Here is a 24,939-nt window from a genome sequence, read left to right on the forward strand (position 1 = left end):
TATTTTTAAATAATCTATTAAGAAGATACCATTACAGAAAAATTCTGCTGAATGTTGAGTTGTCCTGCCATTTTGAACACAAGAAACCAGACACAAAATTCTTAGGTGGTATTCTCTCATATAACTGATGGAGCCTACAGATTTTTTTAACTTCATACAGCAGAGCTAACATGATGCTGCTAACTTTAATTCTGTATCAGCACACCTTTATGCCATTGAACTTGTTTGGTTTTAGTGTGATACTCTTGAAGTTTACCCATCTTTGATTCCAACTTTTGGGGCATCAATGTGGAGATGAAAGCAAAAGAATACAAAGGGAGACTAGGACAACGTTAGCAATAACAGCCCTGGAACACTTGAACATTGTTGATTCTCTAGACAGACCATTGTTCCATCTAGCTCAGTATTGCTGACACTGACTGACAGCAGCTTTCCAGGATTTCAGGCAGGTGTCTTTTACATCCGTATGTGGAGTTGCCAGAGATTTAACCTGGGAGCTTTTTCATGCAAAGCATATGCTCTAGCACTGAGCTACATCCTTTTCCCATTTCAACAGCATTGCAATCATTCAAATGCTCTGCAAGACCTACAAAAAAATCAGTCATATATATGTTCTTAAACTTTAATTGGATTTCAGTTTTAATTAGCATTTGACACTAGGAGAACAGCACATCACTTACCTAAGCTTGCAAGACATAAGTCTAGCACTCGATACAAAAATCAATTTGCATTTTATGTTCCCAGACTTAAAGTGTAAATGCATTGCATCTAATGTGGAGGATGAAACTGTCCAAGCTGTCTGTTTGAGGTCATCCTGGACCAAAACTAAGTACTTTGTTTAGCTAGTGCTTTATCTCCAACAGCTGCCAGGCCAAGCTTCGGGAAGTTACAAGCCACTACTGTGGTTGGTGCCTAGCATCTGAAAATTAGCAGTCAATTGCCTCTGAAAATTGAGGTTCTATTTTTGGCAATCAGGATTAATCAGGACCAACAGTAGATATTGCACCACCTGAGATGGCAGCAGATGCCGCCACCTTTTCTGCTGCTCCCCTCTTCTTCTTCCTCCCCTCCACCAACTACTCCCTCCCACTCTTGCTCTTCCGACAAAGGACTCCTTTCTTAAGGCAAGACATCTCAGAGATGCTCTGGGCTGCCATTTTTCTCCATTGGCAGCAAATGACTCTTTAAATCTTTTTTCTTTTCTTTTTTAATGGCAACTTAAGCTGTAATTTACAGCTGTAGTACAAACACTATCTAGGAGATTTCACTGACATTATCTTACTCTGGGGAAATACCCCATCCCCAGAGCAATTCATGGAGTACCTGCCGCCACTCTTGGTAGCAAATAGGGAGCAGGGGCAGGATGAGGTGGCAGCAGGCAGCAGAAGAGAAAGGCAGCCAGCCAGTTGTGGGCACGGGGGTGGGGGAGGACATAATCTGCCAACTATCCTGATTTGCTGCCTGGACTATCTGGGTTTTTACTGATGTATGCAGCACTAAGCTTGCTGACATAAGGTCTAATAAACATTCATTAGATGAGAAAAATGTTTCAGATCCATCAAACTGATCTAAATTCATGTAAATACTTCATGGCTTCTTTGTCATGTCTTGCAGTATCCAGTTACCTGAAAACATTTTGCAGTGAAACAGTACACAACCATATATTTTCATCAGAAATGTTGCATTAGACTTCTTTCTTTGAGTTACTGCATTGTAATGAACAAGTAGGAACTGCAATCAAATGTTGCAGTGATCCTCTTATGTGTGACTACATAAGAATCCACACTTGTAGATGCAAATTTAATATTAGTATATAGGATTTCATCATAAAACAACAAAGCACTCCATTGTTGGTTTTTGTAGACATGGTTGGTTTTTGTATTGTAATCTCACAGGCAGGTAACTTTTGTATTAATTTCTTTTTAGAGCTGACAGAGGTAAATGTTTCTGCTTGGCAAAGCAAAGATCCCACACCTGAAGAGGAGAAAGTTGCACTTAAACTGCAAGCTGCCTGGAAAGGGTCTTATGTGCGGCTACTAATGAATGGCAGAAAACCAGGTCAGGATTCTTCTGAGGGAAGTGACAGTTGTGACCCGGCACAGCCCCTAGGATATGGAGCAGGGCAGAACCTTCCTCCTTTGCAGACAGCCATTTGCTTTGGCTTCAACCAGCCACGGAGGATGATGGGATAGCCCACCAAAACTCTAAATTTAAGTTGGCCAATGGAGGCCTACTTGCGGGGTGGGGCAGGGCTTCAGAAACGGACTGAAGGGACCAAGACTTCACTCTGGTCCACCACTGAAGTATAAAGTGGGCTGCACTGGGTGCCAGCTCATGTGGTATATCAGGGTACTCCTGTAAAAGGGATCTGGATGGAAGATTCTGTCCAGAAGCCCAGATGAGGAGTGGAAAGGGCATAGAACTTCCAAATGGCTGCCAAACACATTTTTCCTGACTTTTGGCTTGGGGGGCCAGGGCCCATTCTTGACACCTATAATCTTGAACTATTCACAGAATGCCATAAGAATCACCACAGTGCTTGTATAATGCAGTTGGTCATTATATCATAAAAGCTATTTATTTGTACAAAACATGGCATTGTAGTTGGTCTCTAAGGTGCTACTGGAAGGATCTTTTAAATTTTGTTTTGACTACATCAGACGAACACGGCTACCTACCTGTAATCTTTTCAGCTAGACATGCATTCATTCTGTTTACTCTCAGGGCTTTATATTTTACCCTATTTCTTCATGCCAGTGTTTAGGAATGATAACTATGTTGAATATTTACTAATAGCCGGATTTGTTTTATTTGTCTTTTAATTTTTCAGGTACTAAGGAGAATACTAAAGTCAAAGACACACTTCAAAGGTTGTGGGCTCTAATAGAGCCAAATTTTGAACAATGTTCTTTGACACTTTTGAGGTAATACACACTATGGTTTCTGCAGGGTCACATATATCAATCCTATGTTTTGCCTCACAACACCCCCCCCTCTATTTTCTCTCATAAAAACTGGCCTGCACCTGTGGAGGTGCTATTGGGAAAGTACTGTAGCCCAGTTTTGGGCATCCCCATATTTAGTGTTTCAGATGTAAAAGTGAAATTTAAAGACCATCCTGCTTAACCATTGAATCAATTTTTATTCTGCTTTATATTCGGGATAAAAAAATCAAGAGACTATGAATTTTACATAAATTTGTTACTGAAGAATTAAATGTAATGTATGTGCAAATTGGCAAATGGGGCAACATCTCTTCTGTTTATTGATCCACATTCACATCTGTATGAAGGATACCAGATTGCTGTCCCAGATAAATGATTGAGCCCTGCATGAACAGATCTACAAACCATGGGCTATAGTCTGACTGAGTAGAGATGGTTCTCTTCAAACTGTGTTAGTTGATAAGGTGGAAGCCAAATTGCTTAATTTTTTTATCATGAGGAAAGGGTTATATATTTATAATTTTATTTATTACATTTCTATTCTATCCATCATCCCAAGGATCACAGACTAGATTACAATATAAAAGCACAAAATACATAACATAGTAACAAGCAAAAACACACACACCCCGGTTTATAATGGTGTAGATTTGCCAGGCACCTAAAGATAATGTAATGAAGGTGCCAGGCGAGCCTTCCTGGGGGGAGCATTCCACAAGTGCTGAGCTTACCGCAGAAAAGGCCCATTCCTGTGTTGCCGCCCTCCAGACCTCTCATGGAGGGGGCCCACAAAGAAGGGCCTTGAATGATGATTGCAAGGACTAGGTTGGTTCATATGAGGAAAGGAAATGTATTGTGGTCCTGAGCCATTTAAGGCTTTATACATTTTACACCGCACAGTAAGAACAGACTTGTGGCTTGATCACACACAAGGTTTCTTCTTGCTCACAGGTTGAGACCCTGCCTCCCCAATGTACACATCTGTTCTGTGTTGACAACTCAGCTTCAGCCAGCAAAAAGGTCTGAAACAGGGTATTGCAGAGGCAGATCAAAGGTAGCCTTTGACCCGCTGGATCCAAAGTTCCTTTGTTTTCCTGATAGGCCCCAGAATTGGATCCCTAAACTATGCCAGCCCGGAGGTAGCATAGTTATTACATTGATACAGAGACCATTGTTTTTAAAAGAATGTATACCGGTAGAATATATTTCTAGTGTCAAGTGATAAAGCTGGATGATCATATCTTAATTTCCCTTTGAACTTCTACTACTCCTCAGGGCCACATTAGATGTAATGTGAAAGATTCAGAAATACAACCCCTGACATCTTATTCTTCTCCAAAAACAGCCACAGAGAGAGGGTAGGGCTAGATTTGGGTCACACTGCTAATCTAAATCCTCCCTCTGCGAACTGCTGTTCGTTTCAGACAGTAAAATATATAGAAACAGTATGAGTTTCACTCTCCACAGCACACTTTCCTTGCACAGCTAATAGCAGCTGGTATATGTGTGAATTGGATCGGCCGTGATCCAAAGTGGGGGGCCCACAGCTGGTTTTAGCAGGAGGGAAAAAGATGTTGAAAGATGCATCTGAGCATCTCCCATGCTACTTCTAGTTTCGCCAGCTCTTAAAATATAGGTCTGGCTAATTAAGCATAAAGCAAAAGGAACAAAGGGGGTCTGGTTTTAAGAACACACAAAAATGATGTGTAGTGAGGCTTTGAACCTGAGCTTATTGCGGTTTTTGCTCCAGCTGCTTTCACCTCCCAATTAGATTTAAGCTGACAAGAGAAGTGAAATCCCAGTTAAACAGAGGTAATCCTCAGATTGGGGTATAGTTCAGAACCCTTCATCCCCATATTCCTTTTGTCCTTTAAATCACCTCCTACAGTTTATTCGGGTGTGGGAAGCGATTGGCCTTGCTTGCTTGGGCTGATGGGAGTTGTAGTTTAGCAGCATCTGGAAGGCCTGATCCCTAGTTTGTGAGATTGAGTAGACCCACACTTAAAAAGTGTTTGATATGCCTCTGCCACAAGTAATTTGTTGCTTGTTGAGGAAGGCATTTTTTTTTTCATAACACAGTTGCCACTGCTTAATCTTTGGGATGCTATTATATCTTATGTATATATAGAGAGTGGAGGCAGCTTGAAGCTCAGTACTGTTGGTTATGACCTCAACTGATTATTTCATATTCTGCTTGTTGTCTTTCATAGGGATATGTTCAAAAGTAAATGTAAGTCTCTTGAAAAATACCGTTGCGCTGAAGATGAGTGGACTAAGACATCTTTTGCTGATTATACTGTAACATATGGGGACCAGCCAGCAAATTTTTGGTTTGTGGTCTTCAGGTGAGGTTTATTATTGATGAGTCACATACAGACCATCTATCATGTTATAGTTTAACTGCTAATTCTGTTCATGTGACTGAAAGCCAAGTAACCACATGTTGAAAAATTCTTGTACTTGTTCATGAAGGTCATGCTTGAGGAATTAAGTCTTCATTAATTTCGATATGAAATTATCTGTTCCACATCTCTATAACTAACATGTGGATCGGAACTTTGATGCTCACTAGATTTCAACCCTTCTTTGAATGTTCTAATGCAGTTCTAGGCAATTTAAGCATGTCAAAATCTGCCTGTAAATATGCATTTTGAATGAATTTTTAAAAAATTAGATTCATGGTGGAAGTGACATGAAAATATGGGTAAAACCTGCAAAAATGACATGAAATGGAGAAAGACAGATCCCCTTATCCTTACTTTACCCCTTTCTCCCTTTTTGTAGAGAGGTGTTTTATGTTCCAGAAGAGATGATCATAGCAGCAAAGTTTTATTCTTCCATTGCTACATGCGTATTGCACGTCGTAGACAATGATACATTGGAAGAAATGCCTCGGATCTTTCTCAGGGTTGCACCACATCTTTATACAAAGAATAAGGTGATAAACACAAACATCTTCATAGTAATTACAGTAATACTACCTTACACACACACACACACACACACACACACACACACACACACACACACACATATTGCTGACACAATTATTACGCTTATTACTGACACAACAGAATGAAATCTAAAATGTGAAGCATACATAGTCCAAGAATATTCTTCTTTTTAGTAAGATATTTATTAAAGTTGTTCATTATATAATATGATAACAAAACAAGAAAGAGAAAGAAAAGAGATACATATAACACATTGCAATAATCTAACCTAGAAGTTACCAGAGCCTAGAAAACAGAGGTTAGGCTTTCCCTGTCCTGATAGAGGTGCAGCTGGGCCACCAGCCAAAGTTTATGGAAGGGACTCTATGCCGCTGAGGCCACCTGAGCCTCAAGTGACAGCAATGGATCAAGAAGCACCCCCAAGCTGCATACCCACTGTGTCAGTGTAGCACCATCAAGATCAGACAACCTCCCATCCATCCAGGCTGGGAGCAACCCACTGGGAAGAGCTTCAGTTTATTATCTTGCCCATCACTGAGGCAAGGTAATGGTTCAGCACATCCCCTGCCACACCTGCCAATGTAAAGAAGAAGCAGAGCTGTGTGCAATTAGCATATTGCTGACAACCTCACTCAGCAGTTTCATGTTGATCTTGAACAGCAGGCAGTAAACCAGCAGAATCTATAATGTGTCTCGATTGTCTAATGCCAGACATACAGTCTAGATCCCCCCTCCCACAACTGGACAGAGAGCCTGGGGAGAGAGAGAGAGAGAGAGAATTTCTATAGACCACAGCAGGCTTCCTCAACCTCAGCCCTCCAGATGTTTTGAGACTACAATTCCCATAATCCCTGACCACTGGTCCTGCTAGCTAGGGATCATGGGAGTTGTAGGCCAAAAACTTCTGGAGGACCGAGTTTGAGGAAGCCTGGACCACAGCAACTCCCCAACCCTCAAATCTGCCCTGGTGCTGCACAGGTATGCAGGTGAGACCAACGCCCCCTTCTCACCCATCCAGGTCTCACTGATACAGATTGACACCCACAATCAGACGATGGATGAGGGATGTCTTATTCAAAGCTGACCTGGCATTGAGGAGGAGCAACTGCAGATCCTAGGGCTGGCTGATAGGACAACCACAATTCCCCAGGTTAGAGGAGGGACTGGGATGTGCCACAGTCACTAACAGCCTGTGCCATGTGCCTGCCCCACTAGGCCCCACCTGGCCTGCCCCACCTCCCAAACCATACCTCCCCCTACCCTGAACCACTGCTCTCCCCCTTTCCTCTTAGACATACTCCCCAAGCAACAACTATTTGCCCAAATATGTAAGAAACTGAAATCCTTTTTTTCTCTTTTAAATAGTTATTTTAATTTGAAAACACACAATTCAGTAGCATATTAAAATGAAGAAATCAATATGCAAAAATATGATTGTATGAAAACTAAAATTTAGTGCGCACACAAAACGATACAAAGGACCTGTTACTACACACTGATATAAATAACAATTATTTTCCCCAGGTACTGTGAATGCAACAACACAACATGTAATTCTTCATAATGTACAAGTCTTGACTATTGTAGGGCCATTTTGGGATATATAGTATTGCATCAGCAGCAGCTCTAATATTTGCTCTTTATTTACCAGTACTTATTGTATCATATTACATGTGTTAATAGCTAACAAAATTAACTTTAATTTCAGAGAGGATATACTTTTATGGCCGAAGCTCAAACTGGTGAGTCACCAGTGTTGGCTGGGAAATGGAGGCTTCGACTCATAGGTTCCTACAGTCCCCTTCCAGTTCTTTCTCGTGAGACTATGAACAATGTATATTCCATTAAAGAAGTTAAAGACTATTATGTACCAAATGCTAAGAATATTATATTCAGGTAAAATTGAGGAAACAGCAAAGGTATTTGCATATGTACCCTATTTGAGTGTTCATACGTTACTTTGAGCATATTACTTACTGAAGCATTAATGAGTAGTAATCATAGAATCATAGGATTGTAGAGTTGGAAGGGACTGTGAGTGTTATTCTAGTCCAACCCCTGCAACGCAGGACTATTTTTGTCCAATGTGGAGCTGAAACCCACAAGATTACCATAAGTCTTATGCTCTGCCAACTGAGCTGTCCCAGTAATGCTTTTGTATATTTGCCCAAATATACCTCGTTGGGCATTTCTGAAAGTCCTGGTCTTTCTGAAAGTCAGACATGAAAGTTGTTTTTCTCTATTACATTCATCTCAAGACATTTGCATGATCTAGGAAATGAGGTTTATATTCTAAAAACATGAAGGAGTAAACATCACTGAACTCAGTAGTGACTCACTTCTGTGCAAACGTGTATGAGATTGTTCCTAAGGTACTCAGGGCCTTGCATAGGCCTGTTTTTTATCATTTGTATAATATGTTTGTTCAGAAAGTTTATTGTAGTCAATCTTGGCATTTTAACTGCAGTTTCATTTTGATAGCTGGTTTCCATAGCAACAAATGGCCTGTTCTAAACATATGTGTTAACTTCCATCTCAGAGTTTACTGAGCTGGGGCTGGCCTGCCTTCTTGAATAACATTATTTTATGGATTGAGATCTTAGACTTGCTGAAGATAATAAAATCTGGCTCAGTTAATTATATATCTTTACTCCTCCTTCTCCTTCAGGTATGTAGTAAAAGTAACAACACCACTTATGGCTACTGTGCAAGTACAGACCTGCAAGCCAGATGTAATCATTAAAGTGCAAGTTCTGGACTCTGAGGAAGAAATGGTGCACTCTGTTGGGAAGGGTCATGCTGTTGTTCCTGCATTTTATTTCATATCTAATGAGCGGCCTCTAAGTAGCATGTGTAAGTATGGTAAACTGAATTGCTATGATTATTGTGGACAAAGAGACTGCCAATACATTTGCATATGTACTTAATAACTGAGTTAACGATTTGTGGCATATGCTAAGACCTCATTTAAGGATTACTGACTTTGCTTTGTCATGCTTGCTGCTGAGTGATCAGGCTTGCATATTTAGAATCGGTTTCTGGCATATGGAGCCATCAGACCATGCAGAATGGGTATACCATTCCTTGTCAAGTGATTCAAATTCTGTTTCCCCTCAAATTACCCTACAGTGGTAAGTTAGGTGTTCCAAGAGAGCCATATCTCATATGTTGCTACACCACATCTATTTGGGCATTGTCTCTAGAGATTTCCACTAGGGTGCTATTAGGAGTCTCACAGCAGCTAATATATTGCAGGAATAGCAAAGTCTGATGTGATACCTCCTCATTCTGACAGTTAAGCTTTACTTAGAACTAACAAGCTTCCAATCAAGCAATTATTTTGCCAAGACTAATCTACATTCATAAGCTCCTTATAAACAGTTCTGAGCTGTTTTTCTGGATTAATTATTATTCAGACGTGTATTATTCAAAAGAATAAAGAGCAAAGAGACCAAATTCCATTTTAAAATATTGAGAGAGAGAGAGAGAGAGAGAGAGAGAGAGAGAGAGAGAGAGAGACCACCCACCAATCTCCATATGGGCCTGCCTGTTCTTTTTTTTTTAATAGTTTTTATTGTTTAAAATCAGCAGAACAACAAATACACACTTACGTATAAAAAGGAATAATAAGGTGGGGGAGAATAATAAGGGGGGGGAATCAGCAATGCAATAAAGAAGATCGATAACAAAAAAAGAAGAAAAAAAGAGAAAGAAAAAAGGAAAAAAAGGGCAAGAAAAACCTTATTCTTACAATATTTCGTCAAAACTTATCCTCACAGATTTACAAAACAAATAAGAATATAAAACAGATACACTCATCACATCTACATATAGATACTTCCTGTCCCTTTTGTTGCACACTTTTCAATATCTTAAGTTTCACAGGCTTATGTTAACGATATCTCTTTTTCCTCCTCATTATTATTCTAATCCTTTCTATTTCTCTCAAGCATCAATCAATATCTGTGAGTAGAGAGCTATTTGGGTAATATGTTTTGAGATAGTTCTTATACACTCTCCACTCTTTCACTGTCTTTTGTACAGGTATATCTCTCATTGAGTCTGTCAACCATGCCATCCTAATATAATTTAACATTTGTGTTTGCCAGTCTATTACTGTGGGCAGCGTCTCGCTTTTCCAATTTTTAGCTACCAAGATTCTAGCAGCGGTCACAGCGTATAGGCATAAAGATCTTATTTCCTTATTTATTTCCGGTGGTAAGATATTTAAAAGGAACATTTCAGGCATTTTAAACATTTTCTTTAGTTCTTCATATATCTTGTTCCAGTATTCTTTTATATTTTTGCAGGACCACCACATGTGGTAGTACGTGCCATCTTCTTTCTTGCACCTCCAGCACCTCGGATTCATACCCCCATACATTTTAGCCAGCTTACATGGTGTTAAATGCCAACGGTATATCATTTTCATACAATTTTCTCTTAGGTTGAAACATGCTGTAAATTTTAGATCTTTCTCCCACAATCTCTCCCACTGGTCTATGTTGATGTTATAACCCAGGTCTTGGGCCCATTTAATCATTGGAGTTTTAGTTTGCTCCTCGATCGTCTCCCATTCTAAAAGATAGAATGGGTGAAAAACGGTTTGGGCCTTTTTGGTGGTGGTACGTAATTATTACATGCTGTATTTGAAGAGACTTGGCTCTCTCAGTTAGGTGTCAGGTGAAGACTTCTTATTTTTTCATGGCATTTTAAACAGGTATTTTATCTAATTTTTATACTGTTTGATATCAGCATTTTGGAAGTTGTGGTTATCTGTATTTTAGTATTATATTATTTAAAATTCCCTGGGAAAGTTTATAAAGGGTGGGATGTAAATCCTTAGAAAGAGTCAGTAGGTAAGTAGGTAAAGCAGGAAAAGGAGAGAATTACAGAAGTAGATATAAAATTGAAATTAGTAAGACAAATGACTAAATACTAAAATACTCTTTAAAATGTTATTGCCTCTTCCAGCAACATCAAGTAAAGGTGGAGTTGCCCAAAGTCCCAAAAAGGAACCTGAAGTAGTTGCAGCCTCTAAGAAAAAAGGTTCTGTGGCAACTCAGAAGAATGTCAAGTCTACAGCGAAGATGTTACAGGAAGGCCCAACTTTAATAGAAGAAGAAACAATTGTTACCCCTATTATTGATGAAAATTTATTTCAGCAGGTGAGAGATCTTAAATATATTTGTGGAGGAATTTTGAGAATAATTCCTACTACATTGCTTCATAGTGTAATAAACATCGTATCCTAAAGTTCCTGTGGAATGTTAAACAAAACAGTTCTCCAAGAGTGAACTCTTAGGTATCGTGTTTCCTAAGGGGAGCGTTATCTAAAACAAGAGGATTGAAACAAGGTTCAGGTAATTCAAGATTCTTGCTAAATATGGGTTTGAAATTAGATGAAAAGGAAGGACAAAACTCTTTGTGCAAAACGGAACAAGGCACCACCACCAGTGGGGCTATCTTGCCGAGTCACCACATGCTTGTGGTGGCTGTATTCAGGTGTAACACAATACACAAAGCACAACAAGCTGAATAATAATAACTGTAGTAATAATAATAACTAAACATTTTATTGGTTATTTTCTAACGTAAAGGTCTAGCCCAGTATGTGCAACATATAGAGTTCATATGTACGGTATATAACCTATGAGACTAATGACAATATTAATAGTTACAGGTAGGTAGCCGTGTTGGTCTGATGTAGTCAAAACAAAATAAAAAAATCCTTCCAGTAGCACCTTAGAGACCAACTAAGTTTTTCATAGGTATGAGCTTTCGTGTGCGTGCATGTATCCGAAGAAGTGTGCATGCACACGAAAGGTCATACCTATGACAAACTTAGTTGGTCTCTAAGGTGCTACTGGAAGGTTTTTTTTATTTTGTTTTTACAATATTAATACATTTCTTCTTATCTTTTCTTATTGTTTCTTCTTGTAAGTTCCTGTATAACACAATCCTTAGGTGAAAATAGAAGAGTCCTCAAGGTAACAAGAACAACACAGCTGGTGTAGACTGTTGGCACAAGCTGGCTGGGGCAGGTGCAAACTGCTAACTTGGGCAGAACAAGGTTTCCGGATAGCTCCCTTATTTCACCCCGAAGGGCTTCCTCAGCTGATATTAAATCTATACAATATAAATAAAAGCATGGTAATACAATATTTGGTATCCAAGGTACATGTTCATATTATAATGTATTGATGCTTATGTTTGTAATAAGCTGCAGGTTGTTTGGAGACCTCTCTGTAACAAGCGACTAAGAACTCGAATATATAAGTAATATGTGCAAGTTTACCTGTAACAGAGAAGGCAGCTTTTGTATGTCATGGTTTGCTTCCTCTCTTGTGCTGACCCCCTGCCTTTGCTGGGCACAGTCACCTGCAGAGCAAACCTGTAGGAAACAAGGAGTTAAGGGACATGCTCAAGTTGTCAAAGAGGTAGCCCAGTAATGTCTTAGAGTGTGTGCTCTGTCTTTCCTTGCAGGCAGCAATAGGGCACCGAACCCGCTCTTTCTCTTCTGCTCCTCAAAACCAAGCCCCCTTGTCTGGGGCATATAATATACCATCATGGTATTTCTTGCCTCTTTTACCCATAATTCCATTTCTGCATTAATTTGTGCATTTCTAAAAATTATTCTAAAAGTCCTTTCAAAATACATATTTAAGTGCATATTTTGATACTAAACAGCTTAGAACTGAATTTTAGCATTCAGAGAAGTGGCTAGTTAAGTTTCAACCTGCATTTCAGTCTGAGAAATTTAGATCATGTTGCTTTGTACAGGAATTCACCACATATTCTTCAAGCACCTTATTTGACCCTTCTTTCCTTCCCTACAGAAATCCAAGATAGCAGTCAAAGGGGGGGGGAGTGGTGGCTAAAAGCAAGGTTTTTTTAAATATTAAAATAAGAAGCTGTGATTATTTCCGGAAAAAGTAATTTACTGCATTTGTCTTTTACAGCCTCACAAGTATATTATACAAGCCTCAGTGTTGCATAATAGTTGGCCACTTACTGAGAACCAATTGGTATTTGTTCAGGCACTGAGAGAACTGGAAAAAAATGAAATCAAAGGTGAGTGAGTCACTTTGCTACATGCTTTTTTTATTGAAATGTGTCATAACTGAAACACCAATTTCTTTGATTTCAGTTAGCTAATTATGTAACTTACGTTTAACAGAATTGTGATGAGAACTTACAAATAGCAGATTTAATTATTTCTGATAAATGCCTTTAATACCACCCTGAGAACGTTTTTACTGAATGGTAGCACAAAACTTTATCAAATAGAGAAAGAGAGGTCAAACCAGAAAAAATCAATTGTACTCAAGTCCATTAAAACAATGGTGCTTAAGTTTCAGGGCAATCCTATGCATTTTTACTGCGAAATATGTGCCATGAATTTCAATGGGACATTCTTCCTAGTAGGTGGTTTTAGGATTTCAATAAGACTGGAGTGCAAATTTCTCTGGGAGTAGCTTTTTTCTTCTTTAGTATGCTAGTGTACCTTATTACCTCTCTTACACCAAGACATTAGAAACAGTGTACTGAAATGAACAAATATGAACATACAATTGAAGATGAACTGTTGCTCTGATACTAGGAGAATGATATCATTATTTATTTATTTATTTATTTATTTATTTATTCCAACTTCTTCTACTTTGGAGTGCCATTTGTTTTGAATTATGCCCCCTAATGATGATAACTTTTTTACCATCCTTTATAATGATTGAAATAGTTATGCATGTCAAAGGATATGAAACTGGGTTTTTTTAGGTGGTGATGGTTCTGTCCAGGGCTGAGTGCGGCCAGCCCTATTTCCCTTGTGGCTGAAGCTATCGGAAGAAGCTGTTGCCTGTGATTTTTATTTATTTATTCTACAATTTTCTGTATACAATGGACTGTGTGCTCCACCTGGACCTCTCTAGGATCAGCTGGCCAGCACACCTTCTTTGTGACTGACTGTTCTTAAGACCACTCACTGTTATCCAACTAACTGTTCTTAAGATCTAAGTTACTTTTTGTTTATTTAAAGTACCTCCTGAAAGCCCATCATTATATTAACTTGGAAAAGTAGTGGTAGTGTTTGAGTGTGAAAGCATCCATTTTCAGAAAGAGGCTGTCAAGAAATGTTGCAGACATGCTGGATGTAGTCAAAATTATTTTTTATTCAAAGATGCTGATACAGTCCTGCATCAAAACAACATGTCACTTGATAATTTCCAGTAAATGCTATTGTGTAAATGGAAAAATAGAAAACCACTGCTATAAGCTTTCATCTCTCATCCTAATATTTCATAATGTAAGACAACAGTGCCATCTAGGGTAGATTTTAGTGTCCAAATTAAGTAGCTAGGACAGAACACTTCACTTTTAAAGTGAAATTTACAGCAGTTTGTCATAAATAAGGGAGAGTGCATAATTTTTAAGACCTGTTTCCTAAAAGTAAACTCTTCAGTAACAAGCAATTATGTAGCTCCACAAGCATAAATGGAAAGCATAAATAAACACTGCAATGAAATTTACACAGCACGTCCTACTGAAAAACATGAAGAAAGTGTAAGTGTCCTAAGTCCAGACATTCACAGCAACATGGAAGGACAAAAATCTGCAGGCTCTTCCAAAGCAGGTCGAAAAGTAAAGGAGAAAACAACTGAGAAGGCAGAAAAAGCTGCTAAAGAAAAACCTGTAACTGTTGTTAGGCCCGAATCACAGGTAATAATAAAGTTCATAAAGTGAATTTTCAAATGTTCTGAATGAGGTAAAATTATAAGGTAAATTTCTTCTTTATTTTTCCAGGAGTGAAGGGGAAAGTAGTAAAAAAAAAGTGATATGTTCACTCTCTAGTAACCTCCCTATTAGTGCTGTGGCTGAAACTCACACTATATTGTGCTATATTTCAGCTCTGCCTGGGTAGATAGCTGTCTTGAGATCCTGTATAATTGAATGGAATGCAAATTGAATTGAATTCAAATTCTATTTGAATTTGCTGGAGCAATGAAATATTAATATCAGCCGCAATTTGCATCCCTAATGTGATAGTTGTGACAACTGAGAGGTTTCACAACTTGTTATGCCCGTCATACACATTTCATTCACATCTTCCACTATCATAATTATCATCGCCTTTATTTTAATGACCCTTAATAGGTTTTGATTCCTCCACTTGAGGGTGGAAATACATTGCCACACTTTTTAGGGTGTCCTCTTCTGTCTATCTACTTAGATCAACTTGAGTGGCCTCTCTTGTTTATTTTCGTTAACTTGTTTCCTTCCACATTTCTTCATTTTACATAGTGATGCCTAGATAAGCCAGGTAATACTAATTATCCACAAGAGCCCCCCAGGCAACTTGCTTGATATCTTAGCTATGGCAAATAACAGCCATCGTCAGGTGACTGGACAAGGAAGCAAGCATTTGTAAAGGGAAAAAGAGGTGTGTCCCCCCTTCCTTTCAGGCCACTGATGTGCTGCAGATGATTAGCACCCATGATAAACATAGTGCTACTCCATGACTACTCATAGTTTGGGTAGCAGAATCACATGCTCTCTTTCCTCCCCAGCAGTTACCCCATTTGTACAAATTTCTCTTGACACTTTTAATTGCAGTCATATGCTAGCCATGAATAAGCCTGAACCCCAGCTTAGAAACCAGGTTTTAAAACAACTCACATTGGGGTTCACTTCAAATCCAGCCCTCCATTGACCCATTACTGCTCCTGTCTGCTAAAGAAGATATTGACTGAAAGCAGCCTTTGCTGCATGTGGAGGGGAAACAGACAGTGCTTCTCGATAATGAATTGGCTCTTTCGTTCATTTGAGAGTTTCAAAGCAATATGTGCTCTTCTGATTTTGCTTTGTGCATTTCATTTCCAGCAATCTGATCCTAACAAACCCTCCTGGATCTTACGTCTAGTCGTTGAACAAAATGAAATAGAAGCACTGGATTTGAGGAAAGACACTGAGAGAGCAGATGAGATCAAAGCTATGAAGCAAGCATGGGAGGCTGCGGAGCCAGGGAGAGCTGTTAAGGTAACCAGGGCTTATCGTTTTACACGTGCATTTAAAATGAGTTTCGAGATTCAGCAGGGTAGCGTGGAAATGCCAACCAAAAAGTCAAATCCCTGCAGAGACTTTTCAGTATCAAACTCCTGTTTGAAGAGTGAGTGCTGAGGCTGAACTGAGAGATTGATTTGAATAAACCACGTTAGGCAACTAGGCAGTGAAAGCCCTGAATTTTCATCTGTGCTTTACAGTGCTGGCTGGTAACATTCCAACTTGTGGAGACAGAATGTGGATCCAGAAGGTCGCCCAGAACGAAAGCGGGCGCCCCCTTTTATTGTAAATTTTCAGAACTGTCAAAGATTAACTAGAGGTGCATCCTTCATCCAATGACAATTGGTCAAGTCCCAAAGAGGTGGTGTTCCTGGGTATGTCACATCCTGCCAACACCCTAAAACTCCGCCATAGAGGAAGTGCCTGGTCCTCACATACTCCTCAGACCTCTCCCTGTCACAGGCCTACTCCTTAAACATCCCCCTCCTCTCCATCTTGTGACTCTTGGTGTTTTCCCCCCAACTCCACCATTTTCCCATTGTCTTCCTCCTAACCTGGGTCTGACCCTTCAGGCTTGGACCAGCCTCCCCTGCTCTAACCGGTTCCATCAGGATCCTCCCAACTCTGGCCAGTCCAGTAGTGACCTGCTGCCCTCTAATGTCCCATTGACCCAACTTGTGAATGCGTGTTTATGCATACTGACGTACAGGAAGGTTTGCCAGCGCTGTACGTTAAAACTATTGTATGCATTTGACAGCTGAGGGTTTTGACAGCTAGCTTTCTATTTGATGCGGTTTGCTGACATCAATCTAAGATCACTGCTACAAACTTGGTTATGGCTGCAATTTTTAACATTGCTGTTTTCATCACAGGAGCCAACATGAGGTGGCTTACAATGGGTGCAATTAAATTTTGTGCCAAAGGAATTGCCGTCTCAGCAGAAGTGTTTCTGCTTGCCCACACGTACCAGCTTATGAATAAGAATTGGGGTGTGTGTGTGCACAGTGCATGTCAGGATGTCGGAGGAGCTGGGACAGAGCTCAGCGAAGTGGCAGTGCAGTGGCAGCACAGCTTCAGTGGCTGTGGTTTCTCCAGCTGCTGCTGCCGCTACCAGCCTGGGGCTGCTTTCACCCTTTTCCCCCTCCATAGCAGGAGGAGGAAGAGGAGAAGGAGCCATTGCTATTGAGGCTACACTGTGCTCAGATGCATGCTTTGGACTTGGGGGTGGGGGTTCAGCCCCTAGGAGATGGCATCCCTGTGCTTGCCAGACAGAATGATTTCCCACCCCTCCCACTTTTCTAGGGTTTCTCTTGATCTTCCCAAGCTGATTTGGGAACAGGGGGGAGCAAGGGAGTCCTACAGTGGGACTCATTACTCATTGCACTGGATTCTGCTAGCACAACAACTTAGTTTAATCCAGCCTAATATGTTTTTAAAAATAATACCAGTCACTGTTGGATTCAGAATGCTGGATTAGATAGGCCTTTGATCCATTCCAGCACAGCATATTTTATGTTAATAACTGAGCATCAACATGACTGCAAAAACAAAACAAGGTCTTTTTCTTTTATAAGCATTAATAATCTCCCCTTTTCGGTTGCTTTAAAAAATATTGTGCTTTATTCAGTACATTTTCCATGTACCCAAAGTTGTTTTTGTTATTTAACAGCTAGTAGTCAAACAACTTAAAATTGCATAATTTAAGGAGAAAATATTGATTTTTTGTTTCTGTTCCTGTCACTCCAAGCACTGCAGTGCAATGTTGTGACATGAGTCATTTACCCATGTGTGTGCCTTAATTCAGTGACTCATCATTCAGTTGTCAGCCAGGCCTCCATCACTTATTAAAATAATTAAGCCACTCAGCTCAAAATTTAAATGATACGTTCTCTTGGTGTGCAATGATAACATGCTACTGTTGTACAGCCAGACCAAATCTGAAGATTGTTATTTCGTATGCCACTGCAATTACATGCATGTGCCTATGTTGCTATGGTAACATCATAGGCAATACAGGAAGCTGTCTTATGCCATGTCAGGCTTTTTGACTATATCTGTTGCTTGCCCTAACATTGACTATGCTTGGTATATTGTGGCTATCTTACCAGCAGTGGCTCTATTATGGGGCAATGGGCAAAGGATTGGGTGAGAAAATGCAAGCTTCTTTGTTTTTGTTCTCTAAGATAGTATTCAGCTCAAACACAAACTAGTAGTCAGGCAGGGGAGAAGATGGCATGTAGCAGACATGCAGTGATTTAGATTTTCCTGTCTTTCTCAGCACCAACACTTTGAACTGTGCTCGGAAACGTACTGGGAGCCAATGTAGATCTTTCAAGACCGGTGTTATGTGGTCTCGGCAGCCGCTCCCAGTCACCAGTCTAGCTGCCGCATTCTGGATTAGCTGTAGTTTCCGGGTCACCTTCAAAGGTAGCCCCACGTAGAGCACATTGCAATAGTCCAAGCGAGAGATAACTAGAGCATGTACCACTCTGGCGAGACAGTCTGCAGGCAGGTAGGGTCTCAGCCTGCGTACCAGATGGAGCTGATAGACAGCTGCCCTGGACACGGAATTGACCTGTGCCTCCATGGACAGTTGTGAGTCCCAGGCTGCACACCTGGTCCTTCAGGGGCACAGTTACCCCATTCAAGACCAGGGAGTCCTCCACACCTGCCCGCCTCCTGTCCCCCACAAACAGTACTTCTGTCTTGTCAGGATTCAACCACAATCTGTTAGCCGCCATCCATCCTCCAACCGCCTCCAGGCACTCACACAGGACCTTCACCGCCTTCACTGGTTCTGATTTGAAAGAGAGGTAGAGCTGGGTATAATCCGCATACTGATTAACACCCAGCCCAAACCCCCTGATGATCTCTCCCAGTGGTTGCATGTAGATGTTAAAAAGCATGGGGGAGAGGACAGAACCCCGAGGCACCCTGAGGCATTTAAATGTATGCATTTAAGTGCCTCACATGAAGTAGATGTGGTAGTATTTGCAGGGCCGTCTTTACCCGGGGGTGCAAGGTGTGCAGGGCACTCAGGCACCAAATTCTTGGGGGGGGGGGGTGCCAAATGTATACCTACTGCTGTATACCGGTCCCTCTCGATCACCGTCAGTGAAAAGCAATGGAGCAAAAGTCTTCGCCCCCCTCCTCCATCGCTCTGTTACCCTGTAGCGTCAAATATTCCTGACGAGTTAGGAAACAAAAGCAGTTTTTTTCCACTGTGTTGTTGTTACAGGTGAGCGATTTTCCCTACCAAAAAAATCTCAACAACTTTGAGTTCGCTCCCCCCAAAAGTCAACAACTTTGGCTTCCCCCCCTTCCGAAAAAAGCTCAATAAAAGTTCATTTGGGGGCGGCTAAACTAAATTTTGGGACGTTGGGCAGCACATATGCTAAAGACTGCCCTAATGTGTCTCCTAACGTAACCAGCGAAGTGTCAAATCCTGGCTTTCTGTAGGCTGCCTTTTAGTTTCTTTCTGCATACAAAGTCAGACACAATAGCTGCCTTTTGAAGTTGAAAGAAGACAAACACCCATCACCTACTCATTGGACCTGTCTCCCCTAATTTTGAACTGTGTATTTAGCTACTCCCCACCAGATTGCCTCTGGTTTTGGATTCTCCTCCTCTGCTCTCCTGTCTGAGAAGCCAGATCCTCCCCCATCCCATCTGGATGACATATATTGAGATATTTTCTTAATTGTGACACATTCTTTGAAAAATTGTGCCTCCAAAAAAGGTAATCTCCTTTCCCCGAGTTCCACTTATTTGAAGGGAAAAGGGAATAATAGCTTTCCAAATTACTTTAAGGAAAATGGAATGTGTGGAAGAAAGGGAGTGACCACCTGCTCATTCTCCACCACAGACAAGAAGGTTGTGGATGACCTTGCTTTGTATTGCCTGGCTTTTTTGTAGATCTGCTTCAAGGACTGTTTTGTCAGTCATTTCAAAATTATAAAATATAGGGAAGCATTCCTGCCTGGCACCCTTTTCCTGGAGACTGTCAGCCATGAAAGGACCTTCTGTTGGCAGGATTTGATTTGGAGCAAACAGAGGCAACAGAGGCATCCCAAGGCTACAGTTTGATAATTTGGACTCACATTATTACAATAAACACCAATATTATGTGGGAAAGGAAGGGAGGGTTAAATAATTGCTTCACCATCAATTTAAAAAGTCACCAGTTGTTGCTGCATAGAAGAACCCTATTTCCCAATGTCCCAAGTCTGTTTGCAAAGCCAACCCAACAGCAAACAGGGGAAGCCAATCTTGTTTGTTTACATGTGAACTGGGATTCATAATCAAGATGTTGGCTTTGGAAGCATCTTCTAAACAGACTTGAGGGTGGGGAAACTATTAGAATTGCGTTTAGATATTTGTGCTAGTTTCATGTTGGTATTGATAAAACCAAGAGGTTTTAAATCCATGTTGATAACCAGTGCTCGCCTGTGCATGGATGCATAGAATTTTTATGATCATACCCTGTTTCTCCTATTTTAAGACGTAGTCATAAAATAAGCCATAGCAGGATTTTTAAGCATTCAAGGAATATAAGCCATACCCCGAAAATAAGAGATAGTGATAGGCACAGCAGCAATGCTGGCCGCAGCAGGAAGAGGAGGAAAAAATAAGACATCCCCTGAAAATAAGCCATAGTGGGGTTTTTTGGAGGAAAAATAAATATAAGACGGTGTCTTATTTTCGGAGAAACATGGTTTATTAAGCTTTTAGCCTAAAATTATGGCTTTTGCATCTATAAAATTCATGAATTATTGAATATATCTTTTGCCAGTGCTAAAAATGTTCCAATATAAAAATGGCTTGATAATTAATATAGCATGCAGTACTTCAAATATTTGCAATAAAACTCTCTTTGCAGGCTTTTCAGGAGCGCCAGCAGTTTATTAATAAATGTGCGCGGAAAGCTTTTGTTGCATCTGAGGCTGACAGTGTCAGCACTAGAGTGGATTCAGGAGAAACAGGTATGTATATGCCTACATAAATAGGGTTGCCATATTTTGAAGAGCAAAAAAGAGGATGCTATGACGGCTATAACAGCCACTCAAAGCAAATGCAATTTGTCTCAAATTTTACCGCTGAAAGGTGTCCTGGAAAAAGAGGACACATGGCAACCCTAAAATAATACAAGCTTTCTTCCCTATGAAAACCTTGAAGAAACTTTTTTCAGGTGTAGGATTTGTGGAATGAAATAGTAATTTCTGCCCGCCATAAAATGGGTGTCATTACCTATCGTATGCTGCTTTCAAGTCACTTCTGAATATACCTTGCTTTGGAATGCATTTTAGCAAAAATACTTCAGTCCAAACTATTATTATTATTATTTATTAAATTTGTATACCACCCTATACCTGTAGATCTCAGGGCAGTTCACGACATAAACAACCCTGCTGCAGAGGCCCCTGATCCAAGTCAGTGGCAGGAGCTTGGAAGAAGGATGTTTCCCTTGCTATTCCTAGTGAAAATCCACCTGGCAGTCTGACATTTGGCCTAGGAGGACTTTTGGCCCATGGACTTTGTGTCCATATCAACTTCCCCCATGGAAGCTTCACTGGCCATTTTTGTTGGGAGAACAGCATGAAAGGAAGGATTAACATCCACTGTGTGACTCCCAGTCAGAATGCCTAATGGCTCTTGTATATACACACATATTTAATCATGCACTTAAGGTATCTATCTTTCTGTCAGTTTCATTTGTATCATTTGTATATTACTCATGCACTAAGTTTTCTGGGCAGTTTACATAAATTACAAAATATAATTCACAGTTGAAACACTTACACCGAAATAAGATAGGATACAAAAACAAAAAAGCTGAGCAAAAAAGCAACTAAAGCAAGCAGAAACCTAGAATTTAAAATAGTTAACACTAGCATAAAATCCCTGGCACAAAAGCTGAAAGCACTCAATGGGTTGTAATTATAAAAGGCCTGGAAAAACAAGGAGGTCTTCTTCTGGTGTCATAAAGACCATAGCGAAGTGGCAGGCAAGCTTTTTTGGGGAGACACTACCACATTTCCCTAGTAGCTGTTTTTCCTCAATTAGGTAGGAAACCTGGAAAAGGGATTCTAAGGAAGTTGCAGGGTCTGGACAGATATGTATGAGGGATGGTGAACAGTCAGGTAACCCGGCCCTAAGTCATTTTAGGGCTTTAGAGGGTAAACGCAGCACTTTGTATTGGTCCTGGAAATGGAGTGGAAGCCAGCTAATTAAGTCTGTAGCCTAGTGAGTGGAAGGATATAGGAAATAAGGCACAAGGAGAAAGGCTTACGCCTTGCTGTGCATAGACAGACCATGGTCTGGAGGTGCAATTTCATTCAGATGGGTAAAAAATTGTTAGCTTTGACAGTACTGACAATCTGTTTCTATAGACTGGGATAGAGCCCAAGCTCGTCTACCAGGCAGTAGTTCAGTTTAGGTAAAGGTGACTTCAATGGCCATCAGATCATCATGTCACTTTGCAAATATACATACTGGTGAATATTTATATCTTTGGATCAGGTCAATATATAACTGTCTATGTATTCATAGTCTGGGATAACTTGGTACTAAAGTTTTGACCAGTTTCTTTTTTCTGGTCAGGGACTGCTTCTCCTGTTGAACCAGTGGTGTCCCCGCCTGGAGTAGTTGCTGAAACGCAGAAGAAGGAATTCGAACCTTTAGACCTCTCTCCCTATATTAGGTAAATTGCGGCAAGTGTTTAAATTTCGGTTACAACAATTTATTTATTTTTAATGTGTAGAAGTTAAGAAATGTAGGGTTGCTATATTTCAAACAGTGACGGAAAAGTTGTTCAGCTTTTTGGTTTTGTTTCGCAAAAAAAAAATGACTTTGATGGAAGTTCGGGCAAAATTGACACCGCTAGCATGGGTTGCCATACATCCTGGACATTTTGCCGATTTCCGCCTCACACTGCTGCCAAATGCAATATTCCATATATGGCCAGGAAATTCAAGATATATGGCAACCCTAATACAGTATTTTAAAGTACTCATCTAGATCCTATGGTTAGCTGTATCCCATGAAGTTATCCCACTAGCACAAGAACTCCTACGGTACTTGTATGACGGCATTTCCCCTCTAGAGGGTAGAGAACCAACATGCACTTGAAAAGTTCATTCTGCTCAGTCAAAAGTGCTTTTGCGAAAAGGTTGGCTTCCTTGGATACAGCCCTTTATATGCCTTTATATTTAGCAGTACACCATGTTGTCTCATTTGTGCCTGGTCCCATTGTCTAAGCATGTCCTGCTCCCAAAGCTATGGAGATGGAGTGGATCTGGATCTGAGCACCCTGAAATCAATTCTAACTAAGCAGCACATCAAAGGGAATTATTTAATCTCTGCTTTACCCACAGAAAAACACTACCTGAACCTGTCTTGAAAAATGAAGCTATTATTCAAGAGCAAGAGATGCGTAAGGCGGAAGAAATAAATCATTTTAGACAATTTCGAGAGATGGTTGGAGAACACAGAGGGCAAGAACACACGGCTAGGAATCGGTTGAAGCAAAATGTACTTGATATGTATGACGATCTTCAGGTAAGTATGCACAATTCTGCTAATCATTTGAATAAATGTCTTATTCTTGGGTATGCTTGTTACATTTTTGCTCAGTTCATATTTTTCCTGATTTCCTTTCACTTCATTTTCTTTCTTTTTTATCATCAATCAAAATTTGGCATGCTGAGGATGGAGAGGAAGTACAACATGCAGTTATAGTGACCAGAAATTGCAATAACATAATCCTGTGCATGGTTACTCAGAGCAAGTCCTGCTGGGTTCAATGGGGCTTGCTCCCTAGGCAGTTTCTTTAGTATTGGTACTTAAAGTTATGTATGAACAAGCAGCCCCTAGACACACATCTTTAAAAAGCCTTCAGTATAATACATCTATGAGGTCATTAGAAAAATAAAAACTTTGTGAGGAAATATACTTGAGCTCTAGGTAACTAAAATATCCATGCTTTTATAAAAGTTGTGCAACCCACAGTATTGAAGAGATAATACTTAGGATTTTTAATTACAGTTCTTCTATGCTACTACAGACTTTTGGGAAATAACATCTTGTAATAATTTGGAAATCAAACAAATTGCATACACATTTGATGCGTCTTATACTTTAAAACATTTGTTGAGTTTTAACATTCTTGTATCAAGATGCAGAATTTTTCCATAGGTAGAAAATGCCTGGTGTCAGATAATAAGTAAGGAAGTCATTGTGCAATTTTCTTGGTTGTGAAGTAAGCGTTACAGAGTTTTAGAGCAATGAAATCTGTTGAAAATATTTGGTTGTTGTTTTAGGTATACACCCAAGATATATAAGTATATACTTGAAAAGGTAAATTATAGTTTCTCCCATTTGATATAATTAAACAAAACTGACAATTAAGCCATGTAAATGGGAAAAGGAAAGGACCCATATATTTATGGAATAAATAAAGTACTTAAAATATTACTAGAGAGGCACTAGATTTATTATATACCTAAAGGTTTATTTTTGAATAGAGTGGATGTATTTGTCTTTGGATAGGCATCCTTAGATGAAGCACGAGGCAGGGTGCTCAGCGTCCGGGAAGCATACAGAGCTAAGCTATTAGAAGCTGAGCGCTTAAGATTAGAAGCACTAGCAGCTGAAGAAGCCGCTCTTCGAGCAGAGCAAGAAAAGAAAACCCCAGATGTGCAGAAGAAGAAAAAGGGAGGAGCAAAAGGAGGAGCAAAAGGAGGAAAAGGAGGGAAGAAAAAGTAAATTTGCTTGAAATAGAAGCTGGGTAAACCTCCTTAGTGGTCAGAAAAGAGCACTAGTTTTTGCAGTATTTTTTTCAAGTGTTATTTTTAAAATCCATTTATAATCTTTAAATGATACTGATTTTAAAATTGATTTTAAAATTGTAATTGTATGCCATCACTTTGGCATTATATTTTTATGCTTTAATTGCAATAAATGTTTGCAACAAAATTACCAAT

The 24,939-nt window shown here is 39.9% G+C and overlaps 1 protein-coding gene across 8 annotated transcripts in view; it reads left to right on the forward strand.

Moving 5' to 3' along the window:
- The window catches only part of ADGB (androglobin), a 78,869-nt gene that overhangs the window by 43,226 nt on the left and 10,704 nt on the right, over nucleotides 1-24,939 (forward strand). For 4 of the 8 annotated variants that reach the window (XM_088667284.1, XM_035108804.3, XM_088667286.1 and 1 more), the window contains 14 exons: nucleotides 1,927-2,058; nucleotides 2,831-2,924; nucleotides 5,156-5,290; nucleotides 5,730-5,883; nucleotides 7,608-7,795; nucleotides 8,568-8,752; nucleotides 10,874-11,067; nucleotides 12,862-12,973; nucleotides 14,433-14,617; nucleotides 15,779-15,934; nucleotides 20,838-20,940; nucleotides 22,559-22,658; nucleotides 23,332-23,515; nucleotides 24,506-24,931. In XM_088667284.1, coding sequence (XP_088523410.1) covers nucleotides 1,927-2,058; nucleotides 2,831-2,924; nucleotides 5,156-5,290; nucleotides 5,730-5,883; nucleotides 7,608-7,795; nucleotides 8,568-8,752; nucleotides 10,874-11,067; nucleotides 12,862-12,973; nucleotides 14,433-14,617; nucleotides 15,779-15,934; nucleotides 20,838-20,940; nucleotides 22,559-22,658; nucleotides 23,332-23,515; nucleotides 24,506-24,721 — 2,138 coding nt within the window. In that variant the 3' untranslated portion in view covers nucleotides 24,722-24,931. Of the gene's footprint in view, nucleotides 1-1,926; nucleotides 2,059-2,830; nucleotides 2,925-5,155; nucleotides 5,291-5,729; nucleotides 5,884-7,607; nucleotides 7,796-8,567; nucleotides 8,753-10,873; nucleotides 11,068-12,861; nucleotides 12,974-14,432; nucleotides 14,618-15,778; nucleotides 15,935-20,837; nucleotides 20,941-22,558; nucleotides 22,659-23,331; nucleotides 23,516-24,505; nucleotides 24,932-24,939 lie in introns of those variants that run through there. The other 4 variants (XM_088667283.1, XM_088667282.1, XM_060272736.2 and 1 more) reach the window with 1 other exon arrangement.

The sequence above is a fragment of the Zootoca vivipara genome, chromosome 3 (assembly GCF_965207765.1).
Source record: "Zootoca vivipara chromosome 3, rZooViv2.hap1.1, whole genome shotgun sequence".
NCBI classification, from domain to species: domain Eukaryota; kingdom Metazoa; phylum Chordata; class Lepidosauria; order Squamata; family Lacertidae; genus Zootoca; species Zootoca vivipara.